At 40.0% G+C, this 25,733-nt stretch overlaps 1 protein-coding gene across 3 annotated transcripts in view; it reads right to left on the reverse strand.

Moving 5' to 3' along the window:
- Nucleotides 1-226: 226 nt before the first annotated feature.
- Nucleotides 227-25,733, reverse strand: part of ctdp1 (CTD (carboxy-terminal domain, RNA polymerase II, polypeptide A) phosphatase, subunit 1) — a 96,337-nt gene continuing 70,830 nt past the window's right edge. For 2 of the 3 annotated variants that reach the window (XM_082520706.1, XM_082520707.1), the window contains exon 13: nt 227-1,401. In XM_082520706.1, the coding sequence (XP_082376832.1) occupies nt 1,209-1,401 (193 nt within the window). In that variant the 3' untranslated portion in view covers nt 227-1,208. The remainder of the gene's footprint in view (nt 1,402-25,733) is intronic. The other variant, XM_082520709.1, reaches the window with a different exon arrangement.

The following is a 25,733-nucleotide window of genomic DNA, read 5'->3' on the forward strand; positions in this document are numbered from 1 at the left end:
ACATCTTCATTTCTTAATAAGTGACCTTTATTTTCATTACTAATCGATCAGCAGTTTTTTCAACATAATATCAACACAGAAAAATGGCTGTCAAAAGACTGAGGTATTTTTTTTTTCCTTTTGCCTTACTACAGTTGACCAAATATTTACCATCATACATGAGAAAGAAAGAGTAAAATCTTCACACTGGGAAAGCAAAAACTGGCAAAGGTTTTGCATTTTTGCATAAAAAGGAGAATAAAACAAATATTTTATTATCAAATTATTTGTCACTTAGCCATCCCCACTTAGCCAGCTACAGGTGGTCACCTCTCGACAAGAAATATTTCCCAAAATATCAGACTAGTCCATCAAATCACAGAATGCTGAGCTACAAATGAAATCAGATTAAAAACCCAAACTAGATAAGGGAATTCAGATTTTGTTTCTTTTGTCAATTGGTGATTGGCTCCAGTGGGAGATAAGTAAAAGGAAGGTATCCATTCTAACAAAAGGATCAACAATTAAGGTAGCAGATGAAGGAAATGTGAGCCATATTAAAAACAAAGTTGGGATCACTTCATGGTTATAGAGCACAAAAGACTCAATAGTTGATCTCATTGTCGCAAATGTACCAAATGTACAAACACAACGAAGAGGAAGAAACAAGCTGTGGAAACACATTCATATGTCTAGATCTGCTGGTTGCATTCATAACACAAAGAAACTGTCAAAGAGGCCAAAAATAAAAATAAAAGTGGAAGTCAAGAGTAAAATATTTAGCTGCAGGCCTTAGTAAAACTATCTCAAACTCTTTGGCATGTACAATCAGCAAAATTTACATGTTATGATTTCACTCATTTGTTTCTCAACAATATAAAAATCGAAATAGAAAAACAAAATGTATCAAATTTCACGTGTCCTACAGATTTTTTATGTTACAATAAAATGTTAACATCAAAGGGTTTTTTTTGTTGCATTTTGTTATTTTTGCCAAAAAGGTTACACATCAATGCTACAAAAATCTAAGTCTTTATTTTTGTCTTGATTTTTGTACAACACATCCTTTCTGTACAGGATAATCTTTTTTTGTCTTCTTTATTTTCTATTACAACACTCATACATCCTAATTACACACAGATCCAAGCAGAAAAATAATTGTTTAGGTACCATTTTTATGGGAGACTGGGGTTTTATTTTTATTGTCTTTGAGCCCCTTAATTTCATCATCACATAAAGTCATTTAGCTCTGCCTCCAAGGCGGCGGCCATCTCATCTTCCTCCGAGTTACTGCCTTCTTCTTCCTCGTTAGAGTCTTTGGAAGATTCATCGACAAATTTCTCCTCTTCTTTCTTGTCTTCTGTGTTGTTGCTGTCGACATTGTCTTCCTCCTTATCTTCCTCGTGCTTACGTTTCTGGCCCCTAAAGAAATGACACAGGATTATTTATGAGAACTTATAAAGCCTGATATTTATGAGATCCTGAGGAATATTTTCAGTTCGCACTATTAAAACATTCAATAAGATTTAAAGGTGCTTAATTTTGTTAAGTTTGTCAGAACAATGCTAGCATTTTACCTATTTCCTGCCTTTGTGCTAGGCTAGTTAGCTGTGGCTTCATACTTTGCAAAAACACATGAAAGCGATGTCACTTAGCAAAAAAAGAGCATTTAATTAAAAAAAACAACAACTTTGAAACATCATGAACGGAAAAAGTGCCTGCTTTTAAATTCTTAGCCAACTATCCAAATAATCTTTAGTTTCAGTCCTATTTTGAATATAGTAATCTCTTCCAAGATGAAAATGACAGCTGGATAAACAGATTTAATCTCTTTCAACATGTTCAAAACATGAAAGAATGACATTCTCCCATCTATTAAACTGCTAGGACCTTCTCAGTCCCCATATCGCACCTATTCCCCTCTACAGCAGATTATGGACTAATTTCTTGGACATCATGAATAACCATCACCCTAGCTTACATTAATCTGCATATCTTCATACCAAAATGAGCCTAATGAGTATGTGCAGATTAATGTATCAATTAATAAATGTCACATTTGCTACTATAGGTAGTCCACCCCATGACAAATGCTATGATTTGCTCGTGATACCAGTCCTCATTTAGCCCGATAATCTGTTTTTAGTCTACAAATCTCACACCCATCACTAGACAGTTGTTAAATTCATATATCTTATGCACAGCCTTCTCAATAGAAACTAAAACATACAGTGAATCCACCTTAAATGTTCTATACTGATGGTATATTTGAAGCATCTGTGTAGGTATTGTTGAAGCTGGAGGAAAGCACACATAGCTGAAGAATTCTTTGATATTACTGTGAACATGCCATCCCTCTTTTCACTCCACTCCAGTTTCTCCATGGCATCCTCAGTAGAATGGCTTATTAGCATGATGCTAATGAGGTGTGTAGGTGTTTTGTATGGTCATTGAGAAGGTCTGACACCGGCTCTGACAAGAGGACCCATCTCATTAGACCGCACTGTGTCAGACAGCCTCGCTAGCCTCCCACGGCAGTGGGGATCTGCCTTTGTGTTCATTAAAGGTCAGATGTCGGCTTACATCTGTGGAGAGGTTTCGTGACATGACGGTTTACAGCGGACCCCTGCAGACGGTGTCTGTGAGCAAAAGGGCTGCGCTTGTGTTACAACAAACGAGCTCAGAACCCCTGAACTAACAAGAAGTTTAATCTCCAGAGCCAGAAGTTGGAACCTCAGCGGTGAGAGGGTAATGTGAGGCTGAGCTGTGAGGGCAAGAGTGGATATGAGGAACTAATTATTATTTATCTGGAGACAACGGAGAAGAAAAGCCAATCCATCAATGTACTGTATCACGCTGCCTGAGCACGCCCATCACGCTATATGGGCCCGTTTATCAGGATGTGTGTATCACATGAATATTTCCATACCCACATCCACACCGAAGAATGGTGATTCTTTCCAAATATTAACAATGGGGACAGCAGGGGGCGGGAGGGGAATGGCTTCCCCCATTGCTTTCTGCTCTGCATCATTACATCCAATCTAAATCCTCAGCTATTAATCCAACCACCCACAGACACACACGCTACTTACTCCCACGAAACTCATTCAAGTCACCTCCCAAGCAGGCTTCAGCAGCTATCCATTTTAAAAAATCTTTTTCACCTTCTGTTAAATGACATGGCTACAAAGGGAGAAGCTGCCGTTCACTAGTTTATTTACTAGTTAGTAACAGGCTGCAGAATAAGCCATCTACAGCTTCTTTCTTTCATTTAGATATTAAACGGTCATAGCTAGACAAAACAGGTATGTTGAGCCAGGAGAGAATCTGAAGATGAAATAGAAGAAACTGAACAGATGAAATGAGCAAATGAGACTGCAGAGTCATCAGCAAAGAGTTCATAGAGCAGAGGAGCCAAAGGTCATTCACCTGTAGACTCTTTACAATGAAACTTCTTTTTGCAAATACAAAATTTGCCCCCTATTGGCCATCATACAGAATGCAGGTTTAAGGCCCCAACCTCTAGGTTCACTGGGTTTCACTTTTATTCAGTCAGCACATTCACCAAGAGACATGCATGCTGTGGACTTTGTGCACAACTGGGGGTTTGTATATATGGATACTGAGCAACATGGACATAAATATTTATTATTAGCCTTCAAGCGGGAGTAGAAATTGATTTATAAATAAAGTATAGGGTTGTGAACAAAACAAAACAGACTCTTTTTATTTTTGTTTTGATGGCTATACAAGATGACCAAACTGAAAAACCCCAACCCCCAAACAACAACAAAAAAAACAAAAACACGAGGGATTAAAGCTGGAAGTGTTCACAATCTGCATATCATATTATTTTTAATAAGAAATGTCTAAATTACTTGCAGCTGCCAGTGCTACGCCTCGGTCTCCTAGTAGATATACCTATGGTATGAATTTGAAAATCCTACCTGACAATTTTGTTTAGTTATTGCATTCACAAGACTTTTAAAACACTTGATCTCTGATCTTGGAGTCAAAGTCACTGGGATTTAAACTTGTGTGAGATTTTTAATAGCAGATACATGTGTGCCATGAATGTGACAATCTTGCATCACCTTGCTGGAAAGTTACTGTATTCACAAACTTGGGTATCTATGCTGCCAGGGGGTGATGACAGTACCCTATCAGTCTTTTTGAATGATAAAACTATACAGAAGCTCAAAAATATGATGGATTTATGATCTAATCCAGCTTGCTTCATGTAACACTCACAGAGTTTAGACACATTCGTTACATGGAGTACTATAAAGCTATCATTACTAACTCACGTATGCAAAGCCCTGAGGGGTTTTGGTGAATGTGCTCCTCAGACTCTCAGTAAAGTCCAATATTTCACTCTCTCTTAAATGAATACAGTTCCATCGTTTTAAATGGCTCCACAGGAAACCCTAGAGCTGAGTCAGATACTAAAGGGGAGGAAACAAACCAAATGGGGACAGATGAAAGTGAAAAAGGCAGCCTGTTCCCTAGACAAAATAAAAAGATAAGACTGCTCGGTAATATAAAGCTTCCTCATTATTTTCAGTTGTATAACTGATACAGTGCAAGTGTTGAGATAATAGGATCTCTTAATGCACTTCTTTCATTTAAATTTCCTCATTACTGGATCTCTTATTGGCTAGTAAATTTGACGCTGTAGCTGTGAAGGCCAATCTGCCATAAAAACTTCAGGAGGAAGTTGCTAACAATGTACTTTAAAGTGTTAGCGAGGCACTTTTGACTTCTTTTTCAGCATGAGAGGATTTACCACTGTACACAAATGCTGGCTTGTCAAATAGCTGCAAATTATCAACAGCTAAATGAATTGGGCCCTAAGCCCAGAGAGTGTGCTTGAAATCAAACTGCTGTTGATAGCACAAGAAGTAGAATGGGGCTGACCTTCCAGGTGGTAATCCGCAGGCACAGTTCCTGCTAGTTATGAAAAAGAACTCAATTTTGTGTATCTAGCACCAGCTCACAACAACAGTCAGGGTGCTTTAGATCAGCGGTCCCCAACCCATGGACCGGTACCGGTCCGTGAGTCGTTTGGTACCGGGCCGCGAGAGTTGAGGCTTGGGTGTATGGTTTTCAGCGGTATTTTTGATAGTTTTTATTGTTAACTCAGTTTCCCTAGGTCTTTTCCCTTGTGTTATGAATAAATCTTCTTTTTTTGGTACCGGTACTGGTTTGATTTTAGTTGTATTTATTCGCACCTTAAAGGCCAGTCTGTGAAAATAGTGTCGGTCCATGGCGCAAAAGGTTGGGGACCGCTACTTTAGATGTTAAGGTAGAAACCCAACAACACTGGAGCATTTGGCAATTTGGGACAATGAACTCCCTTTAAAGCCAAAGCACCAGACTCAGGAAGGAACAGTCATCAGTTGTGACTGGCTGGTGGAACAAGAAGAAAGAGCCAATAAAAAAAACAGAACACAAGGAAACCATGGAAACCAGAGCAAAACACCACGTCCACTAGCACCTGATCCAGCTGTAACTAAGTTTTACCAAAAAGGACAATTTGAAGCCTAGTCTTAGAGGATGTCCGAGTCCTGAACCCCAACAGAAGCTTATTCCCCAGGAGAGAGTAAATAAAGTCAAACGCAATTCTGAAGCCAATGAAGAGAAGCCAGTTGGGCTGGTATTACCCAAATGATAAAAGGCATTGCTAAAGATTTATTATATTATATTATATAAGAGGATTAAAGATATATCCCAGTAAAAACCAATGTAAAAAAGCATGTGGTTATACAATGTGTTTCTGAGAACTATGCAACTGTTTGGAATTCTCACATTCATGCCTTCCAGGTGGTTTTGGAAATTAAAATGATATTGTGTTCCTCAAAAAAATACCAGAAACGTCAGTTATGAGGGTGCAAAAGGCGATAACATGCTTGTTATTAGAGACACAGATGTTCCGGTCATTACTCTGAGGTTTTATTATGTGTGTGTACTATGGGAGTATAATTGCATGAGGACATACTACAGAGCGCCTGCTAGCGAACAAATAGCCTGCAGCTACAAAGCCTAAACACATCATTAGAGCCACCAGTGATACAAAATAACAAATAAAAGTTAGGAGAAATGCATCTGCCCCAAGTTGACATACATTTTTATAAAACTGCGTTCTTCAATCCAGGCAGCACGAATGGTGCCCAGGGGAGCATTCAAAGGAGCTGCACTGGGAATGACTTCACAGAAAGGGCACGGTAACCATCCCGCTGATAGAAAAGTAAGCTCTTATTTAAGGCCGGGGCGCCGAACACCACCCAAGGCATCCTGATCTAGGACTGTTGAGGAGACGCAGTGAGAAATCACTTCAAACACTTCTGACAGCTCTGCTAACAGCAAGGAGGAAGGAAGGGTTGGTTGGAGGGGAAAGATGGAGCAGAAAGGCAAATGGAGCAAATGCAGTGGGGAAGAGGAGGAAACAGAGCACAGAAGACATAAGAGGGAGGTAATGAACTGAATAATGAACTAAACTTTGAGGGGCTCAGACCAAATCTTGTTGATTTCTTGGGGGGTTGATTTCTTACTTTCTACAGTTTGTTAAGCTAATTCCAAGATAACTTTTTCAAAACAGAGGATGGAAATCAAAATCAGATTTCCTTTCACACTTCATCCAACACTTTTTCTATCCATAACGGCCGTTTTGGCACAATGTCAACTACTCCCAATGTATTTAGCCAGCTAGAATTTATTTTTAACCATAATCCATATAATTTACAGTGGATATGTCAAGCACAGATGCTTACACAGATACATGCATGTATTCAGAAGCTCCATATGCAGAGAAATGATAAGCAGTCTATTTAAAATGACTGTTTTTCTGCTGACTTTATCTTCTCAGTGTATAAGGGAAGCTTGTCAGTTTTGCTTAGCTATGCTTCAAACACAATAGGGGCTTTCAGCAGCGTTCAAACCAAACAACAGACACAATGACAGTTAAACAACAAACAGTCACACAAGTCCCTTTTTGAAGCCACATGCTTTTAAGCCCCACTTTTCAACAAAGCTCACTTTCTGCACTGTTCTGTTCAGTAAGGTCAGGAGAAAAGTCAAGACGAAGACACTCAATTCATAACAAAGTACAACAGTAGTTGCCTGAAGGTGCTTTATACTGTAAGATGAAGAACCTACAATAATACAGAGAAACCGCAACTATCAAACAACCACCTATGGGCAAGCGCTTGGCGTGAGTGGGAAGGAAAAACTCCCTTTTAACAGGAAGAAACCTGAGGAACCAGGCTCAGGGAGGGTCGGGCATTTGCCGCGACTGGTTGGAGGTGAGGGGAACCAGAAAGGACCAAAGCCGTGGAAGAGAACCACAGATTAACAATAACATTAACAATTAAATACTGCTTGTGTAGTTAAAATCCATTTGATCCATTTGAAACCATTACACTAGCAAAAACCTGCCCTGCTGTGCTTTTTCAAATTCTACACTCTGTATTTTGTGGTGACTCAAACAAATTACAATATAATTATTTTACCGGCCAACCATTTTGACAAAATCTGCACGTCTTGCAGATCCCAAAACAGAAAAGCTTGTGGCAGGAAAACTGCAATACCAAAATGAATGTACGGCACATCTTGTGGATAGCGGCATCTTCAAATTTGCAAAACAAACCCCTAGATGAACTGCTGTTAACATGGGTAGTGTTAATCATTTAAAGATATAACTGGTACAGCCTTCCTATAGTTTTTAGTTTTTCTCTACTTTTCCTCTAAGACCTTTTTCTCCTTTAAAACAGTTCACCAGACGATAGGCATCTCCAAGCCAAGGCTGTGACAAAGGTGTGACGCAGCATGTCAACTGTGTGATTCCCTGTCAGTATCATTTATATCTTCCCCTGTCACCAATGTCTACATCAAACCACCCCCATCTCTGGCTAAGCCACAGGCTGCAGAATCACATTAAAGCCCCCCGGCATCTTATCATATGACTTCTGTTTTTTTTTTATTTCATTTCTGAGCGCTTACTTGTAGCATTAGCTTTGACGAGGCAGCAGGGATCATTTCTCAGGAGTTTCAGATGGATTTGGACCAGGATACGTTAGTTTTTACCTAAAAACACACTAGGGGATTAGTGAAACATCAATACTGATGAAGGGAGAAGACTCTGGTTCAATACTGCAACAAAAAACATCCATTACATACCCCAAAATCTTTGAGATAGGGCAGAAAAGTCTTAAAACACCAACACTTTGGACTGGTTCCAACATTGCTTAATTCATTTTTAAGCTTGCAATGTCCCCACTCATAAAATATTTGAGCTGTGTCTTTGTTTTGGGGCTTTCCGTCTCTATACTCTACCAGAGCTGTGCTAACATCACTGTTGACCCTGCTATATCTCTTATGTTGTATCATCCCCTCCCCCTCCAAAAATAAAAATTAAAGACTGTTCGAGTTAGCGAACAGTGACAGGTGACACATGACTGCGAGGTTACAGGGATATTCAATATAGTTGAGTGAAAAATGGAATGAGTCTACTCAACGCAGAACTTTGCAGATGTGCTTCGGGTGGTACATAAACCTCTAATCCCATCAGTGTGATACCGAATAATCAATGGATATCGGGGAAAAGGGCACGCTTCACATCATTCCTTTGTTTCCTCTTTCTTCAGGGACTGAGTCAGCAGACTGAACATGCGAATGCTTAGTCCAGTCACTTGGAAAAGAGCAAAGTTAATATTTAATCTTTATACATGGGAGGTGCCAAGGGTCCAGTCACAACAAGAATAAGTGTGTCTGGTACAGAAAAGATGTCGGAGCTCATACAGAGAGTCTGAGGCAATTATGACGCTGATTTATGGCTTTAACACCGAGATCAGCTCCACTTGGAAACAGAACACCTGCTGAGAAATAAACCTCGGATGGATGTCGTTTGATTGGACATGAAACAGAATTTAAACTACTTATCTAAGACCTGAAGTAAGAAAGGGCTTTTAATGTCTATAACACAGCAGCCTAAGTAAGGTTTACATTATTTAGCCTAATTAAAAACAAAGTATACTGGGAACTTCGTGTTCAGACAAAATCTAAGAGTGGAATTTATTTATTTTGAATATTTATATGAAGACTTTTATAATAAATCTACATTACAGCTTAAAAATCAGGACTATTTTTGATATTCCACAAACCCCCAACAACTTCAGTCCATGCTGTGGGTGGAGATTGCTAAGGACTTTCTCATCTCAAAGCATTTTTTTTCCTTAACAGACTAACTACCCCAGTGTTGGAATCTGGCTCCTGATGAGGTACTTTTTACACCTCTATTGTTGGCAGTTGCCTACTGACTAACAGCTCGTCTAATTATCAATATTGAGCCCTAAGTAGAGACCATAATCATGGTCTTCAATCAGTGGTGATTACACCAGGACACTCTTTGTGTTTTCGCTAAGCTGTGAAAATAGGAAAAAGCTTTAGATTCAAATTTGTGACGTTTGCAGTAAGACGACATTAGCACAGTGTCAAAAAACCAAACAAACAGAGCTTCCTATTTTGTGCGCTTGCAGAGTGACAGCAAAGCAAATGCGGAGTCACCAGGCAGAATGTGAATGTGAATCAAGTTTTGTGAAAATGCAATGATGCAGAGTCACACGTTCAGTGAAATGCCAGTCGCTGGGATGGAAAATAATGAGTCTGTCCCAATGATGGCTTCATGCCATCATTGCACTGTGAGACAGTTCTATCTCACAGTACAAACCCAATCCCAGAAACGTTAGGGTGCTGGGTAAAAGTAAATAAGAACAATGCAGTGACTTGCAAATTTCATAGACCCATATTTTATTCAAAACAGAACATACAAAAGATAACACGTTTAAGCTGAGACATTTTACTATTTTATGAAAAATATTATCTTATTTTGAATTTGATAAGAGCAACATGTTTATACATGGCCATGTTTACCACTGGGTAGCATCACCTCTTCTTTAACAACAGTCCATAAACTTCTGGGAAGTGAGGAGACCAGCTGCTGGACTTTTGAGAGAGGGAACTTATCCCATTTTTGTCTGATATACAATTCAAGTGAATTTGAACTACATCTACAAAAAACGTTGCCATTCCAGTCATGAATATCCAGGCCAGGGAGTTAAAGTCACCTTTGCTCTTTCCAAAGACCCTTAAAACAAACAGCTTAAAAAAGTGTTGCCTACAAAGCAGGTTTATTGTGGGTATAATGGCAATCATAACCTAAAGTAAAAGCAGGTCAGGGTGGCTGAACAAAGCTGCGACCCATACCCCCTTTTACATGAATCACTGTCTGTCCAATTTCCAACAGTTAGCAGATATTAAGTGGTGACTAAAGTACACGAGTGAAGCCTCAGGAGTTTTTCAAAATCCACTTCCCCCCCCCCCCCCACACACACACACACACCGCAAACATGTGTTGAGGACATGTAGCTTATGCATGACTGTATGGCTTATGATAAACAGTGGCTATTGACAGACCAACCTTTTCCTGAGATCCATCTCTCTACTTCAGATCAATGTGTAGTAAGATAATAAATAGAAAAACTGTGTGCGTCACCAGTTTGTAGGACAAAACTGGCTCAGATTACTTGCAGTTTCGGTTTTCCTTCTCGTGCATTTCTCCTTCCTCCCACTTTCCTATCTGTGAAAAGCCTGAATAAGCATTCCTTTTCCTCATGGTCTTCCGCCCCCTCTCGCACTGCTGAACTGTGCGCACAGGGATCACTACCCTGTTTTCCTTCTGCTTTGCTGAGGTTCGGCTTATTTACAAGAGACATGCAAGTTAAGGTGGACTGCTGCCGCCGTCTTTTAAACCCTGTGTCACTCATAATCCTTCTTTACTGCATGTGACAACTTCCAAAGCACCGTTGGGATTAAGGCTTGAGGTTTCAGTGTCAGACTAACAAGAAGGCTGTGTGTCAACTGACAAAATGTCCCATGGGATAGATTGATCCATTCAGAGAGCCAAGACGAGGCCTAAAGCTCCAGTTGCTCACACACTTCAGTAACCACTACATAACTAAAATTTTCATTTTCAATTCACTATTGGTGTTACCATCAGAGAATACACATTTTTCCTAGCTACAAGTGGTTGCAGGTAGAGCAGGGCGATATGGCCAAAAATATTTATCACGATATATATTTGAAAATTTGCGATAACGATATAACTGACGATATAATTGATGCGAGACAAAATACAGTTGTATTTTGTAGTAATGTTGTGGAGTTCCACAACATTACTAGCGCAAAAAGACAACCTTCCATTTATTTTCACTTAAACAAGAAGCTGGTTTTTATGTACATTAAAGCTTTATAAAAATGTAACAGTGCAAATGCAAATTCCTTGCTGAAAGTTTAACCAAAAGGCATTTCCAGTAGAAATGGGCTGACATATCCTGAGCATAACCATGTATAATATCCACTGAAGTTAAAAAGAGGTGCTTTGCAACATTAAACTGCAGTGTGCAGTACGCATTTTTTGGACCATAAGTGCACGGGATTATAAGGCACATTAAGCGAAACAAAGCAGTCAGATAAATCAAACTTTATTAAACTCATTCTTCTTGCTTCCTCCACTTCTGTACCATTGATTCATTAATGTTGAATTCTCTGGCAGCTGCTCTATTCCCATGTTGTTGCAGTATATTAATGACTAACCTTGTATTGTGGATGGATTATCTCAGTTGTTCTCCTGACTGAAGTTTGGTCCGTTTACAGCATCCTGCCATGCGATTGCATTTGTCTCCAACTATCAGGAACTTTAACGTTAACTTTTATAAGTGGAAAAATGTTAGTGTTCGTCCTCCAGCTTCACTGTTTATGTTATGCTAACATAGCTGTGTCGCTAGCGATCATGTAGCACATCATTATATACCAGCTAGCCCAACTTCAGTAACCCTACAAACGTCACTGCTGTTTAGTTTCCTGTCTTCATTTATGTTGGAAGTGATAGCAGAGCTGTACGTTTGATTTTTTTCAGAAATCTCTCAGTCAGAACATGCTATATCATGCTTAGGTAACTAGCAAAACTAGCGAGCTAACTTCCGCTAGCTTCCTGCTAACTTCTAACTCCGTTAAATGTAATAAATTTTGTTTTCATGGATGCCTGGAAGTTAAACTTCATAGTTACACCTGGTAAAGCAGCAATGCTGATCGTTTTATTAAAGATGAAAGAATTTAGAGAGTTTTTAACTCTCAGTGATGCGGCAGTGTTGTTTGACCTGAAGCATACAGAGTTTAGGACCCAGATTACTCCCAGATTTAAGAGCATCTTAGTCCGACAAATACGACAATAACGACGGCCGCTTGCATGTTCTGCAAAAAAATGTGCTTTGTCGTGTATCTGACGGACAAACACCAAACCAGTTCCACATCACTGAAGTTGCACCATTTTTACAAACCAATTCTGGTTCATCTGTTTCACTCAACAATCGGCCATGTGCGTATGAAAACAAAGGCACTGCGCACGCGCGTTTTACTCCCATTCTATCACGATATTTCATTTTCCTATCGTTGCCTAACATTATACCGGTATTACCGTGAACGGTATAATATGGCCCAGCCCTAGTTGCAGGGGGTCGCTGACTGGTTTCTAGACCAGTGTGGCTGGGGCTTTAGTTATCTTTCACTACAGATACACATTTTGTAGACTTTTAGATAATTAAAGGTTTTATTATTGGTGGCTGATAAGGTGAGGAAAAGGAGCAATTGTCAATATGCCAAGAGCGCAAGTGTTAGTGTCAGCTCAGAAAATGCACTGATGTAGTGACAGGTAGCTATCAGAATAGTTTGCTAACATCTGAAGAGCCAGATAACTGCTCATGGCCAAACGCGACAGTGATGCACTAAAATGGTCAGGCTATGGTAATGGATGTCCCTACTTCATGTTATAGTTTATCCACAGTTAGCAACCGGTTAAATGACAAAAACAAATAAAAAAAATATAAAATAAAATAAAAACTGTCCTAGAAAAATCTTTGAAAACTATCAAGAAAACGTGATAAAGAATCTTAAATGTTAAAATCTTTTTCTACTTTTAGAAATGATATCAAGTTATAGGTTTTTTGTATCCGCAAGCAATTTTCCACCAAACCTCCACCCCAGCTCACTGTTTTCATACAGTTTCTAACTTAACTTCAGTGTGCTTCAAGTCTGACAGAAATATGCTGCCAAATATAAATTACTGCAGATGGAAATAATCTTCTTTTGACTACAGCAGTGCAGAATGAACCAGCTTTTTTTTTATATCCATATCACTTGTTGCCACGTGCACTTCCACCTCATGGCTGTGAGAAGCCTCGCTCAAAGGTACCCTGGTGCAGATTGGAGTGGAGGGGCAAATGGTCTCTGAGAAATATCCAGAAACCTTTCTTCTTTTTATACCACAGTTCACGTGTCTATTTCTCTCTAAAAAAGAACTTTGTGCTGAACACACAAATACTTTCAGAATGTGACAAAAACACTATCAAATTTAAACACCATTTATGCTGTTCTCCATCATAATGACACCTCACATTAATAACTTGAGCGCTGGAGCGTGACACCTTTTGTTCTCTGTGGGCTGATACTGATATCAGTATTTTAAAATATAGCAATATAAAGCTAATGTATTTTTTTCTACATTGTATCAAGCATTTCTGCAATGTAACTGACTAGACACAGAAGCATGTGGAGCCATTAGCATAATGCTAAAAACCTCTCTTCTGCTGATCTGATAGGATGCAGAGCTGAGGGAAGCTGGTCAGGCTTAGCCTCAAAGTCTCCTTGAATTCAAGGCATCTAAAATAAATTCTTACAAAATATTCAGTGCTTGTAGCTCCTTCAACCAATGATTTGCTCATAACATACATAACACCAGGGTTTCCCTCTGCCTGTCTCTGTCCAACAATGGAATCAAGGACTTAACATCCAGCCTCCTTATGGTTAGAGTAACACAGAGTACAAGGATAAAGTTTACCCATATGTGAATTTGCTGTTAGAGCTCCTCACCACCAGCTTAAACCAGTTTCTGCATTATCTATTGGGGAACACCACTAGGAATTAGAAACTTGGACCCTCTAAACTGAAAGTTAGTCCAGACTTCCTGCATTAGGAAACTTAGTTAGTTGTAAATGTAACCCACATAAAATTAGGGTACCACTTTAAGGAGTAATAGATATGAGGAGAGATGGACAGCCTGCTCAACCAATCGAAATGCACAAGTCCCAGTATGCTTTGGCCAATAGGAAAGCATCCTGCCGCTGTGTGTCCCACCCACCTGCTCTGAGTTCGCTGCTACTGTATGTGTGGAGGTAGTCGCGTGCTGGCAGGAGAAAAAGAGAGCTGCGCTGCAAAACTTTGATCCCTGAGAAACCGACGTTTTTGGAGAAGGGTCTGGCTGCAGCCACTGGGGAGCGCCATATTGGAACCTCCACAGTAACCGGAAACACGTGACCTCCACACTAACCGGAAACACGTGACCTCCATAGTAGGCGGAAATACGTTCCTGCATGGATCTTTTTTTTTTTTTGTCTCGTTCCTGCATGGATCATTAACCTTGCAAATCGATCGTAAAGGTTGGTACGGAGTCTTCCATGTATAAATTTGCCGTTAATAATTATATAATTCTAGGAATCATCTACTTTGCTTACACTGATTACGTTGCCACTTTGTTAGCGTTACAACAACGGTCAGACCCCCGAGGTATCTAAACTTAAGTAAGGAATGTGTGCACTTTTGACACCTCTGGTTAGCATTTACTGGTCAGTTTCGGACATATTTGATTTTTGCTTGTTATTGAACAAATTCACTTCACTGCTTTTCACTATCTGACATCAATGCACATTGTTCCATTTATTGCGCTTTATTCATGTCTCTCATTCCACCTGCATCAACATTGTAAAGTTTGTCACAAAGAGATTTATACATTTATAAATACTAATATTCTCTATTCCATTCTGTTCTGCTTTTTTATTGCCCAGATTTTAGTTAGCCTTTGTTAAATTGTCTTTTATATGTCAATATATATGTATGTCACAAATAAAAGTGTCTTGTAAATTATGTTTTTGTAAAGAATTTTCTCCCCAAATCTCTTACATGCTAACTGTAACGTGGTATTTCTGCTAAAACCTGAACTTAAATGTGTATATGATGTTTATCTGTTTTTCTCTCAGTTTTAGATGCACATATCAAATTTGAATTCCGCCACCAAGCCAGAATTGCAGGAATGCACAACATGTTGCTGAAGACTCTTTCACTGCCCTCTGTGCCCCACTTTCAGCCCTACTGTCAGGGCAAAGATCGAGGAGCATATAAATGGATACATTAAAAATGCTTTGCCTTTCAAAGGTATGTTTGAAAGGCAAATAGCAATGGCCCTTTTTATTTTTAATCAGCCTTATATATATTTAATAACTATAACTTTGTATATTTAATAACTATGAGGTATTAAATATACCTCATAGTTAAAGTTATAAATATGCACTTCTTTTCAGCACTTCTGCAGTCTCTCTGTTGACTTTTCACATTGTACAGTTCAGTGCATTGTAAATAAAATAAATAAATAAATAAATAGGAAGATTTATGAAACCATTAGGACTTTATCACCTTTTTATCTGAAACGTTACTGGTACTATATATAACCTAACTGGCATTTAAAGAGTAAAAAAAAAAGAATGTAGATAAAATTTTGGTTTTGATGAAAAGGACTGGTGCTAATTTAAAGAGTCAAGTCGCTAAAAGTAGATAAATGTTTTAATAAATATACATATTACAGCATTTTGTGAACATACACAAAAGTAGCCTATTTTGGCAACGAACAAGCTGAGAGAGTTTTATAGTTTTTGCTCTCCTTGAACAAAAATAATAGTGCATGATAATCAATGTGGATGTTAATCAATTAGATGTCCCAGACTCTACTGTTAATAATACAGCAGTCCCTCGTTTATCGCGGGAGTTACGTTCGCTACGCGAAGTAGCCAATTTTATTTTTTACAATTATTATAGATGTTTTAAGACTGTAAAATCCCTCACCACATGCTTTATGTTTCTCAGACATGCATGAACATTTTCAAACTTTTCTCTTTTGTTTAAACACTCTTAAAGTTCAACCCATTATAGAAACATAAGTCCAGTATTACAAAATGAAACCGTGCAAAACTTTTCATGTGCAGATTTATATAAATTCGACAAGCTAAACGCATTCTGTAGTGTACAGCAGTGGTCCTCAACCTTTTTTGCACCACGGACCAGTTTAATATCAGACAATATTTTCACGGACCGGCCTTTAAGGTGTTGCAGATAAATACAACAAAATAAAATGATACAAACAAAGACAAAAACGGTGGTATTTTGTAAATATAATAATAAACGCGAATTCGGCTGTGTAGTTGTGTAACTTTATGAGCAGCGTCTTCCTGAAATGCGCCAACATTGAGAGTAATGTCCTCCTCTCTGCTTCTTGATGCTCTCTGGTCGCTATGGTAACACGTAAATAGTTCTTTCAAAATAAGACACGACCACAACACGGGAAAAGACCCAGGGAAACCGACTCAACGGACCGGTACTGGTCCGTGGCCCTGTTGGAGACCGCTGCTGTACAGGAGACACTGTAGTAGGTTGATTGACAATGGTCTACAGCAATCACAACGCACAACACAATGTACTGTAAAAAATAAATAAATTAATTAATTAAAAAAAAAATCAGCGAAACAGTCTGCAAAAGGTGAACCGCGTTATTGTGAGGGACCATTGTACAATAATTTCCAGTAGCACTGCTGATATATGATATGGTGAGTTTTGAGGTTGTCTTCAAACAAGTGCATTGTACTAGAAAAAGGTGTTTGAAGGATTAAAAATGTAAAAAGTGATTTTTTTAATAAACCCAGATTGTTAAAAAAACCCACTTAGAATCAAATTTATTTATCAGCAGCATCAATAGTAACAAAAATACACTTTAGTTTTCGCTGTCAAAGTCGATTTAACTGAAGTTATGCGTTTCTGGTTAGTGTGGCGGTCGCAATATGCAGCCAGATGCTCTTGTGGGAGTTTTTGGGCTGGGAAAAGTATTAGATATAAGTTGCAACTAACTGTGCTGCACATAAGTTTGCTGGTTATCAGCTATCTTCCATGTTAAACGTAGCCAAAGTGAGTAAACAGGCGATGCTGCAGTTTTCTGGCAACTTTAGAAAGTACCGCGTGGAGCTAAACTGTTAGCCTTTGTTAGCTCTGGTTGCCATCAACTGCCTGAAAGTTCATCTCAATCTGCTTCCAGAAGTAAGGTAACACTTGAAGCGCAACTTATGTTTATTTTCCTTCACGTCGTATTACTGTTATTAAAGAGAAAAACAACATGTCCTGTTACGTTATTTAGAGCCCTGCATTTTCCAACCGAGAGACACCATACCATTGTCTTTGGCCGTGATGCACTGAGATCGGTGAGCACATGTTGTATGTCTCAGTTAGTTCACGTCTGTTTCACATTTTATCGTTGAGAAACTGAATTAATCTCAATTGTTTGATTAATAATTGTCGCATATGCACTGACTTTACTTGGTTTAATGCATAGTTTGTGTAAGAGAGATGTTTTATTTTTGCAAATTTGAGTATTTTAATTGCAAATTGATGTTGAATGTGATTTCAACAAAATCCGAAGTTGTGAATTATAGCTAGAACAGCATAATTAATATTTGAATTGCTCTTCTGACCCTGTCTGTTGACAGGTCAGGTTTTTTTTGTATGCTGAATTGTTCCTGAGGTGGATTCCTCCGGTGAAATAGACGGCGAGCCTTCCCTCCTGGACTTAGAGAGACTGAGATTCGCTTCTTTTCCACTTGATGATCTGCTGCACCTTGCGGTGTGGTAGTACTGTATCACTCACACTTTTACACACAGCTGGTTATACATGAGACCACTGACTGACATTCTCTCACCACTATTTTCTTTCACACCCTGGGAATTTTTTGAACTTTACCCCTTGGACATTTTTTATTTGGGACTCTGAATAATAAGCTGTTGTGTAGAACACTCTCCACATGTGAAAAGAGTGTGGATTTTCATTTGAATGTACATTGGATTTGTGTAATCTGTTTCTATAAGAATTAAGGAGTCAGGTTACTAGGGTGCACCCGAGCATTGAAACCCAACATTGAAAACCAAAAGTAACACTTGGCCAAGTCATTGTCTTAGTAGTTTATGTGTTTTAGTTTTCTTTCATTTTTTGTAAGTTTCCTTTCTACCATTGTAAAGTGTCTTTAACCTGTGCTTGTCAACCTTATGGTTTATTTCACTAAAGTTGGCTGGTTCTTTTGAGTTACATTCTTGTCTCTGTGTCTCATTTAAACACACCCCTGTGCTCCTATAGTCGAGCCTATTGGCCCATTGATATATTCTTTTCAACAATTCCCCTTACTGTGTTACATAAATGATACAAGATATTTATCCCAGAAGGTCACAATGCCTGATTACTTCCCAAACCAATTTGTTGAAGATTTGTTGGACACTTAGCATGTCAGACATTTTGGACTCTCTCGCTGTATGAGCATCTACCTGCTCTGAGTTACCCAGCTACTTTGCACAAGCACACTGAAGTAACAAAAATGATGTGGACCCTTTATCAGTTGAAATTCTATTTTTTGAATTTAATTTTGTTGCTCAGCCGCTGACATACAGAGGATCCCTTTAACAGGTAAACACAGGCAAAGGTGAAAAAGCACAAATTTACAATTTTTAAATTTTTTTTTTTTTTTAAACCATCCACCAATCCATCACAAATGCTGCTATACAACACTGTCTAGAAGAAACGGTGTGCGCACCCACACCAGCACACACACCTTACCTCCTCAGCTAATATGACAGCTGACCTTATAACAACTCCGACAGCAGCAGTTTGTCTGAGGAAAAACTCTGGATTATGGGAAGAGATGGAGGCTTTGTCACTGAAACAACTGTGCTGGCTGCTGCTGCTGAAGAGCCTTTGTACCTGACAAAACGCAAAATCACAAAGCCCCGGGGAACAGGAACAGCTCTGACTGCAAGTTAAAAAGAGAAGGCAGCCAGCTGAGTTGCGATATGAAATCAGTCACAGAGGTAAATCGGTTATAAGTGACAAGCTTGATTCAATTAGGCTGTTTGTTTCCTTCTCACCCTGAATGTCAGACACCTGCATAAGTTCCTGCTGTAATTGTAGACGTTTAATTAATCTACAGCGAGCGTCAACATGCCCTGCAGCAGGGGACAGATATGAAAGCTTCGCCTTTACCGAGACAGAGAGAAAAAACAAAAACAGCGCTCTGTCTATCTATGGGTTCACAAAAACAGCTTTAATAAATGCAAATAGAATAATTTGAGCACATAGAGCAGAGATACAGTGTCATTACAGCAGGCCTCGGGTTGTCGGGCGATCCTTAAAAGCAATTACCTCAAACTGGGCCCTCGGGTGCAGACGTTGTAATTGGAAAGCTCATGGAGTCTAACTTACAACATGCACACATGCAGATAACAGCCTCAGCTTTCCCTTTACAACCCGAACCAACCGTCTTCAGGAGTGAGCAGCTCGAATGTAATGAAGATTACAATGTCAGCACTTAACAGCAATTTCTTCACATTTGAACGAGGGTAACACGGTTCACGAGCTCAACGGATAAACAGAAATTCTGCCCAAATTAAAAGCCTGATTGTCGGGACTTCAAGCCATCTACTAAAACGTGCTCACAAATTAAATACTTTGATCTGTGAGAACTTACCAGTAAATTGCTCTTTTTAGACTTCAGAATGCCAAACACTGGCAATATAAGCAAGGAAAAAGAGAATAGCCAACTACTGACTACAGTGTACTTCAGAGGGCCACAGATGACATGAGAGAGCGACTGTAGCCCAAGAGTGACAAATGTGCAGAAACAGGTGCGGTACAAGCTGCAATTTATACCCCGAAACCTCAGTTTTTCTCTTAACTGGATGGAATTATGGCAGCTATAATAGAGATGAGGAGGCAGTCAAGGGAGTGCTCTGAATGTGTGTGACAGGGTGAACTGCTATAGTGAAGGATGATGTTGTTTCTCTGTAGACTAAAGTGCTTCGGAGAAGAGGAATAAAAATTTAGAAGATAAAACGAGACAACATGAGGTCAGTAAACCTGTCAGGGGATCAAACTCATGTCCCAAAAATTAGCCTGCAGAGAGACACAAAGGTTGATTTTACAGTTTTTGAAGTTAAACTATTCTGGCTCGCTTGGAAACCCACGAGCAATGCCTCATGCGGCAGAGCAGGTCATCTAATAATGGTAGTTGGTGGTTCGAGCCCTGGAACCACCAGTCCCTTTGAAAAATGTAAATTTGATCTTGAGTTCTGAATACATTTACTGAAAAGGAAAGACCAGAAGTGTTCAGCAGACTTGTATCACTTCTCACAGCCTCTGCTCATTTTTGATTTTTCACGTTTAAAAACGTCCTTGCTGTCCCCATGTCGAGACTGAAACACCGAGGGGACCGAGCATTTGCTGTTGTGGCCCCCAAATTATGGAATAAGTTGCCCCTCCATATTAGGCTGACTCCAACACTTGAGATTTTTTAAATCACTTTTAAAAACACACCTTTTCTCCAAGGCATTTTAGGAGTAGCACCAGAGTCAGCTTCCAGTCAGTAATAGTCAGTTTTAATCTGTTTTATTTATTAATTTTCATTATTGTCCATGTTATTAATCTTTTACCATTTATTTCCCCCAGAAGCAACCTCCAGCAATGCTCCCCCAGCAGTGTTATAGGTGCACAAACAAAATGCAGAGAGACACACAGGCTTTCCACAAGTCTTGTGGACGGTTTAGAAAACCTACGCTGTGCTGCCATGCTCTTTAGATAGAAGGCAGCTTTCTCCTTCCAAACAAGCCGCACTTGTTCAGTCCTTCATCAGTGAGTTCAATGTGATTTTGCAAACTCACTCGTTTCGTGGGAGTACTGTGGCGTTATTATATTAACACGCACCTGAATGCTCCACACAAGAAAATCACCAAGCCAAGTGCTTTCACAGAGGCACTCACACTTGTAATTAGTACTTAATGAAGTGCATTTGATTAACAGCACTTGGCTGCTACTTGCCCCATTAATGCCTATGGAAGCAGTAAGGGTGTACTTGTGTAAACTCTTTTTCACATGAATGTACATAGAAACAGATGCAACAGGGGATCTTTGTAGTGGTTTCCATGGCGCCACAGGTTACAGGGGTAAACAAATGAAAACTGCAAGACTAGAGTGGAAAACAATTTACTCTGAAAAATAGATTCTAAAAAGCAGGCGGCTATGCTTCTCTTGACCCAGAGTAACAAAGGCCTCAATCAAAATGAGAAGGCAACTCGTGTTTTTCCCAGGAGGTAAAACAGCACTACAAGATTACAGTGGGGCAAAAAAGTATGATGACAGAGGTCAGTAATTTGCACCAGAGGTACACTTCAACTGTGAGAGACAGAATGTGAAAAAAAAAATCCATGAATCCACATGGTAGGATTTGTAAAGAATTTATTCGTAAATCAGGGTGGAAAATAAGTATTTGGTCAATAACAAAAATACAACTCAATACTTTGTAACATAACCTTTGTTGGCAATAACAGAGGTCAAACGTTTACTATAGGTCTTTACCAGGTTTGCACACACAGTAGCTGGTATTTTGGCCCATTCCTCCATGCAGATCTTCTCGAGAGCAGTGATGTTTTGGGGCTGTCGCCGAGCAACACGGACTTTCAACTCCCGCCACAGATTTTCTATGGGGTTGAGGTCTGGAGACTGGCTAGGCCACTCCAGGACTTTCCAATGCTTCTTACGGAGCCACTCCTTTGTTGCCCGGGCGGTGTGTTTTGGATCATTATCATGTTGGAAGACCCAGCCTCGTTTCATCTTCAGAGTTCTCACTGATGGAAGGAGGTTTTGGCTCAAAATCTCACGATACATGGCCCCATTCATTCTGTACTTAACACGGATCAGTCGTCCTGTCCCCTTGGCAGAAAAACAGCCCCATAGCATGATGTTTCCACCCCCATGCTTCACAGTAGGTATGGTGTTCTTGGGATGCAACTCAGTATTCTTCTTCCTCCAAACACGACGAGTTGAGTTTATATCAAAAAGTTCTACTTTGGTTTCATCTGACCACATGACATTCTCCCAATCCTCTGCTGTATCATCCATGTGCTCTCTGGCAAACTTCAGACGGGCCTGGACATGCACTGGCTTCAGCAGCGGAACACGTCTGGCACTGCGGGATTTGATTCCCTGCCGTTGTAGTGTGTTACTGATGGTGACCTTTGTTACTTTGGTCCCAGCTCTCTGCAGGTCATTCACCAGGTCCCCCCGTGTGGTTCTGGGATCTTTGCTCACCGTTCTCATGATCATTTTGACCCCACGGGATGAGATCTTGCGTGGAGCCCCAGATCGAGGGAGATTATCAGTGGTCTCGTATGTCTTCCATTTTCTGATGATTGCTCCCACAGTTGATTTTTTCACACCAAGCTGCTTGCCTATTGTAGATTCACTCTTCCCAGTCTGGTGCAGGTCTACAATACTTTTCCTGGTGTCCTTCGAAAGCTCTTTGGTCTTGGCCATGGCGGAGTTTGGAGTCTGACTGTTTGAGGCTGTGGACAGGTGTCTTTTATACAGATGATGAGTTCAAACAGGTGCCATTCATACAGGTAACGAGTGGGGGACAGAAAAGCTTCTTACAGAAGACGTTACAGGTCTGTGAGAGCCAGAGATTTTCCTTGTTTGAGGTGACCAAATACTTATTTTCCACCCTAATTTACGAATAAATTCTTTACAAATCCTACCATGTGGATTCATGGATTTTTTTTTCACATTCTGTCTCTCACAGTTGAAGTGTACCTCTGGTGCAAATTACTGACCTCTGTCATCATTTTAAGTGGGGGAACTTGCACAATCGGTGGCTGACTAAATACTTTTTTGCCCCACTGTAGATGGCAGAAAATCATAAATTAATACATTTGGTGCTCTTCTCAGGCAGACTAATTCACTTATGATTAGTTTTTGTATGGAAGCCAAAACACATTCAGGCACAGACGGCAAGGAAAAGATGCATATCAGCTGCGTAGCTCAGCTGGTGGGCTTTCATCTCCCTTGTTAACTTGCAGGAGATTTCGATGTTTATCTGCATGAACTGTCAATTTAAAGGGTGGAGTCACAGCTTGAGACTATCTAACCTTTGGAAATGGCATCTTTTACTAATGTATCACACAATACAAAGGACTGAATGTGTAGCATGTGATGCATGTGCGCATGTTGTGACACACTGAAGACAAGGCTCTCGTCTTGAAACACGATGCCCTCAGACAACAAGATTAAGCCAGAAATGATTAAGATGGGTAATAATTACATAACGGAGCAGTGAAGGAATTGAGATTTCACACTGAATGATAAAACGCAGTGGCAAGAGGACAGAAATTTGATGTGTAGTCTATATGCAAGGCCTTTTCTTAATCCCCAGAAAAAGGGCAGAGTGCCAGAGTAGATAGCCAGCTCCACACAGAACTATCGCCTGCAGAAGAACAAAAAAGAAAGGTAGCAGGGAGCGAGACGAGAGAGCAAGGCAAGACAGAGCGAGAGGAAGAAAGCGAGACCAGCGAGTTCCAATTCACAGTACGCCAAGATGGGCTATATTTTTACTTTCCCCTTTCATCTCTGTCAAAGCACACACTGAACAAAAGGAGGTAAATGCTGATGAGACCAGCCAGCCTCACTGTGTTGCTTCTGTTTCTGCTGTTTGCAAAACAGAGGACAGAGCATGCAGGGGGATTTAAGTAATCAGGTTTTCAGTGGTTCTACACGTTTAAAGATTGCTTCCCCATTAATCAGCAGGCTGTTATTCGATTATGTAAAAAACATGTTATGAATATTTACTTTTAGATGTTAGTAATCTAAACCCTGCATATCATGTTATATAACCATCCTATTACTGAGCAAGGCTGGGTGTTTTAACAAGCCAGGGCAGCTTTACACAACATGAATGCATTATAAGCTAACACAGTGAGCTTGTGAGTGTGTTTGTGCTTGACTAGCAAATCAGTTAATCTGTTTTTTTAAGTGCCACTTATGTAGAAGCCACAACAAAAATCAACCAAAGTCATATTAGCCAAGCTGCGAGGGGGTGGTTTCTTTGCGATCTGATGAGGTGATGAATGTCAAGTGTGCTAACTCCAAGTAGCTGCACAAACTGTTTGCTGACGAATAAGCTGACACCGGAGAACTTGAGCTATGTGAAAGCAACTATTATTCAATTAGGGAAATTCGGGTTCTGGTGGGTGGTCAGGGTTCACTGCAAACAAACAAGCCATTAGTGACAGTGTGAGGAGAGCGAGTGTGTCTCACAACACTGATATGTTTCCATATTGTGTGCTGACTTTTCAGGAAGTGCAGCTCTCTTAACCTCAATACAGTTCTTTTAAACATCAAGATTTAGTTCACATTTTCACATATTGCTACAATCAACATTTAGTGCTAATTGGCAGAAGCACTGAAGATACAACTGAAGTCGCTCCGTAGAACTGCTGACAATACATTAACAAGTCTGAGTCACTGAACTAGTTTAACTAGAGCAGGATCTCATTCTTCTCTGCTCTTCATGAGCTCTTCCATCAAGTCTTGTTCTTCCTGAACGCCTCTATCTGGCGCTTTGTTTTATTTTTATTCACCTCCTTGACGCCCTGCTTGGTTCCTCGTTGTTTTACCTTGTTTAGTTTCAGTTTCTTGCATAGCTGGCTTATGCCTGATTTAGACTTGTAAGAGAAATTTCTGTCGTAACCAGAAACTGCTGTTAACCCAGTGCCGTAACCTGAAGTGCACCTCCCGAGAAATGTAACTACACATCGGGTCGACACAGCCCGTAATGACTTGAATGGAGTGGAAGTAGAGCTGGGCGATAGAACGATAACGATATGTATCGCGATATAACTTTTACTCGATAGAGAAATTAAGCTATCGCGATAGACCTCGCCGCTCTTGTCCTCAAAAAAAAAAAAAAAAAGGTCAGCCAATCCAAATTAAGTAGCGCAGAGCCGAACCAATCACAGCCGCAGCGTCACGTCGCGTGACTTGTAACGTACAGCACAAGTGCCAAGCCGCACGTGTGTTTGTTTGGGAAGTAGCCAGCGGGTAATGGAGCCAGCGCGTAATGGAGGAAATGAGTGTGCCGACTAGAAAAATCAACCGAGCGTGACCGAAGAGAAAACAGATGATGGTTCCAATGCCGGAGAGATTGTCGAACGGAAGAGCCATAGAAGTTCCGTAGTGTGAAGGTATTTCGGCTATTTCAAGTCTGACAAAAAATAGAGTAGCGTGCACTGTAAATTGTGCCGAAAGCAAGTCTGGAAATACAATAAACCGGTGCATGCGTCACACTGCGCCACGTTATTGTTTCGGTGAAATGAATTTCTACAATACTGTTACTGTTAATTCTACTCTCTGCAGTGTTTAAATGCTTACATATACACACAGTTACTGTCCCTCCACACATACGACTCGGTTCTGCTTCTATGCCCCAGCTTTGTTTACTTTTTCCCACCGAGGCTTCTAGACTTCTGATTGGCCAACATTTCTGCACGGTTAGGAATCTAGCACCACCTGCTGCTTTGGCATGTTCCTAGCAGCGTTTTCCTTCATTTCTGCCTTTATGTGTGGACGAGATTATTTTTTAAAACGAAAACGGAAAATCGCCGTTTTCAAAAATACCCGTGTACGTGTGGAGCCTCAGTCTCTGACTGGAAGCGCTAATTCGTCATTCGGCTTTTGTCAG

The sequence above is a fragment of the Aulonocara stuartgranti genome (genome assembly GCF_965226115.1).
Source record: "Aulonocara stuartgranti genome assembly, chromosome: 22".
Taxonomy (NCBI): Eukaryota; Metazoa; Chordata; class Actinopteri; order Cichliformes; family Cichlidae; genus Aulonocara; species Aulonocara stuartgranti.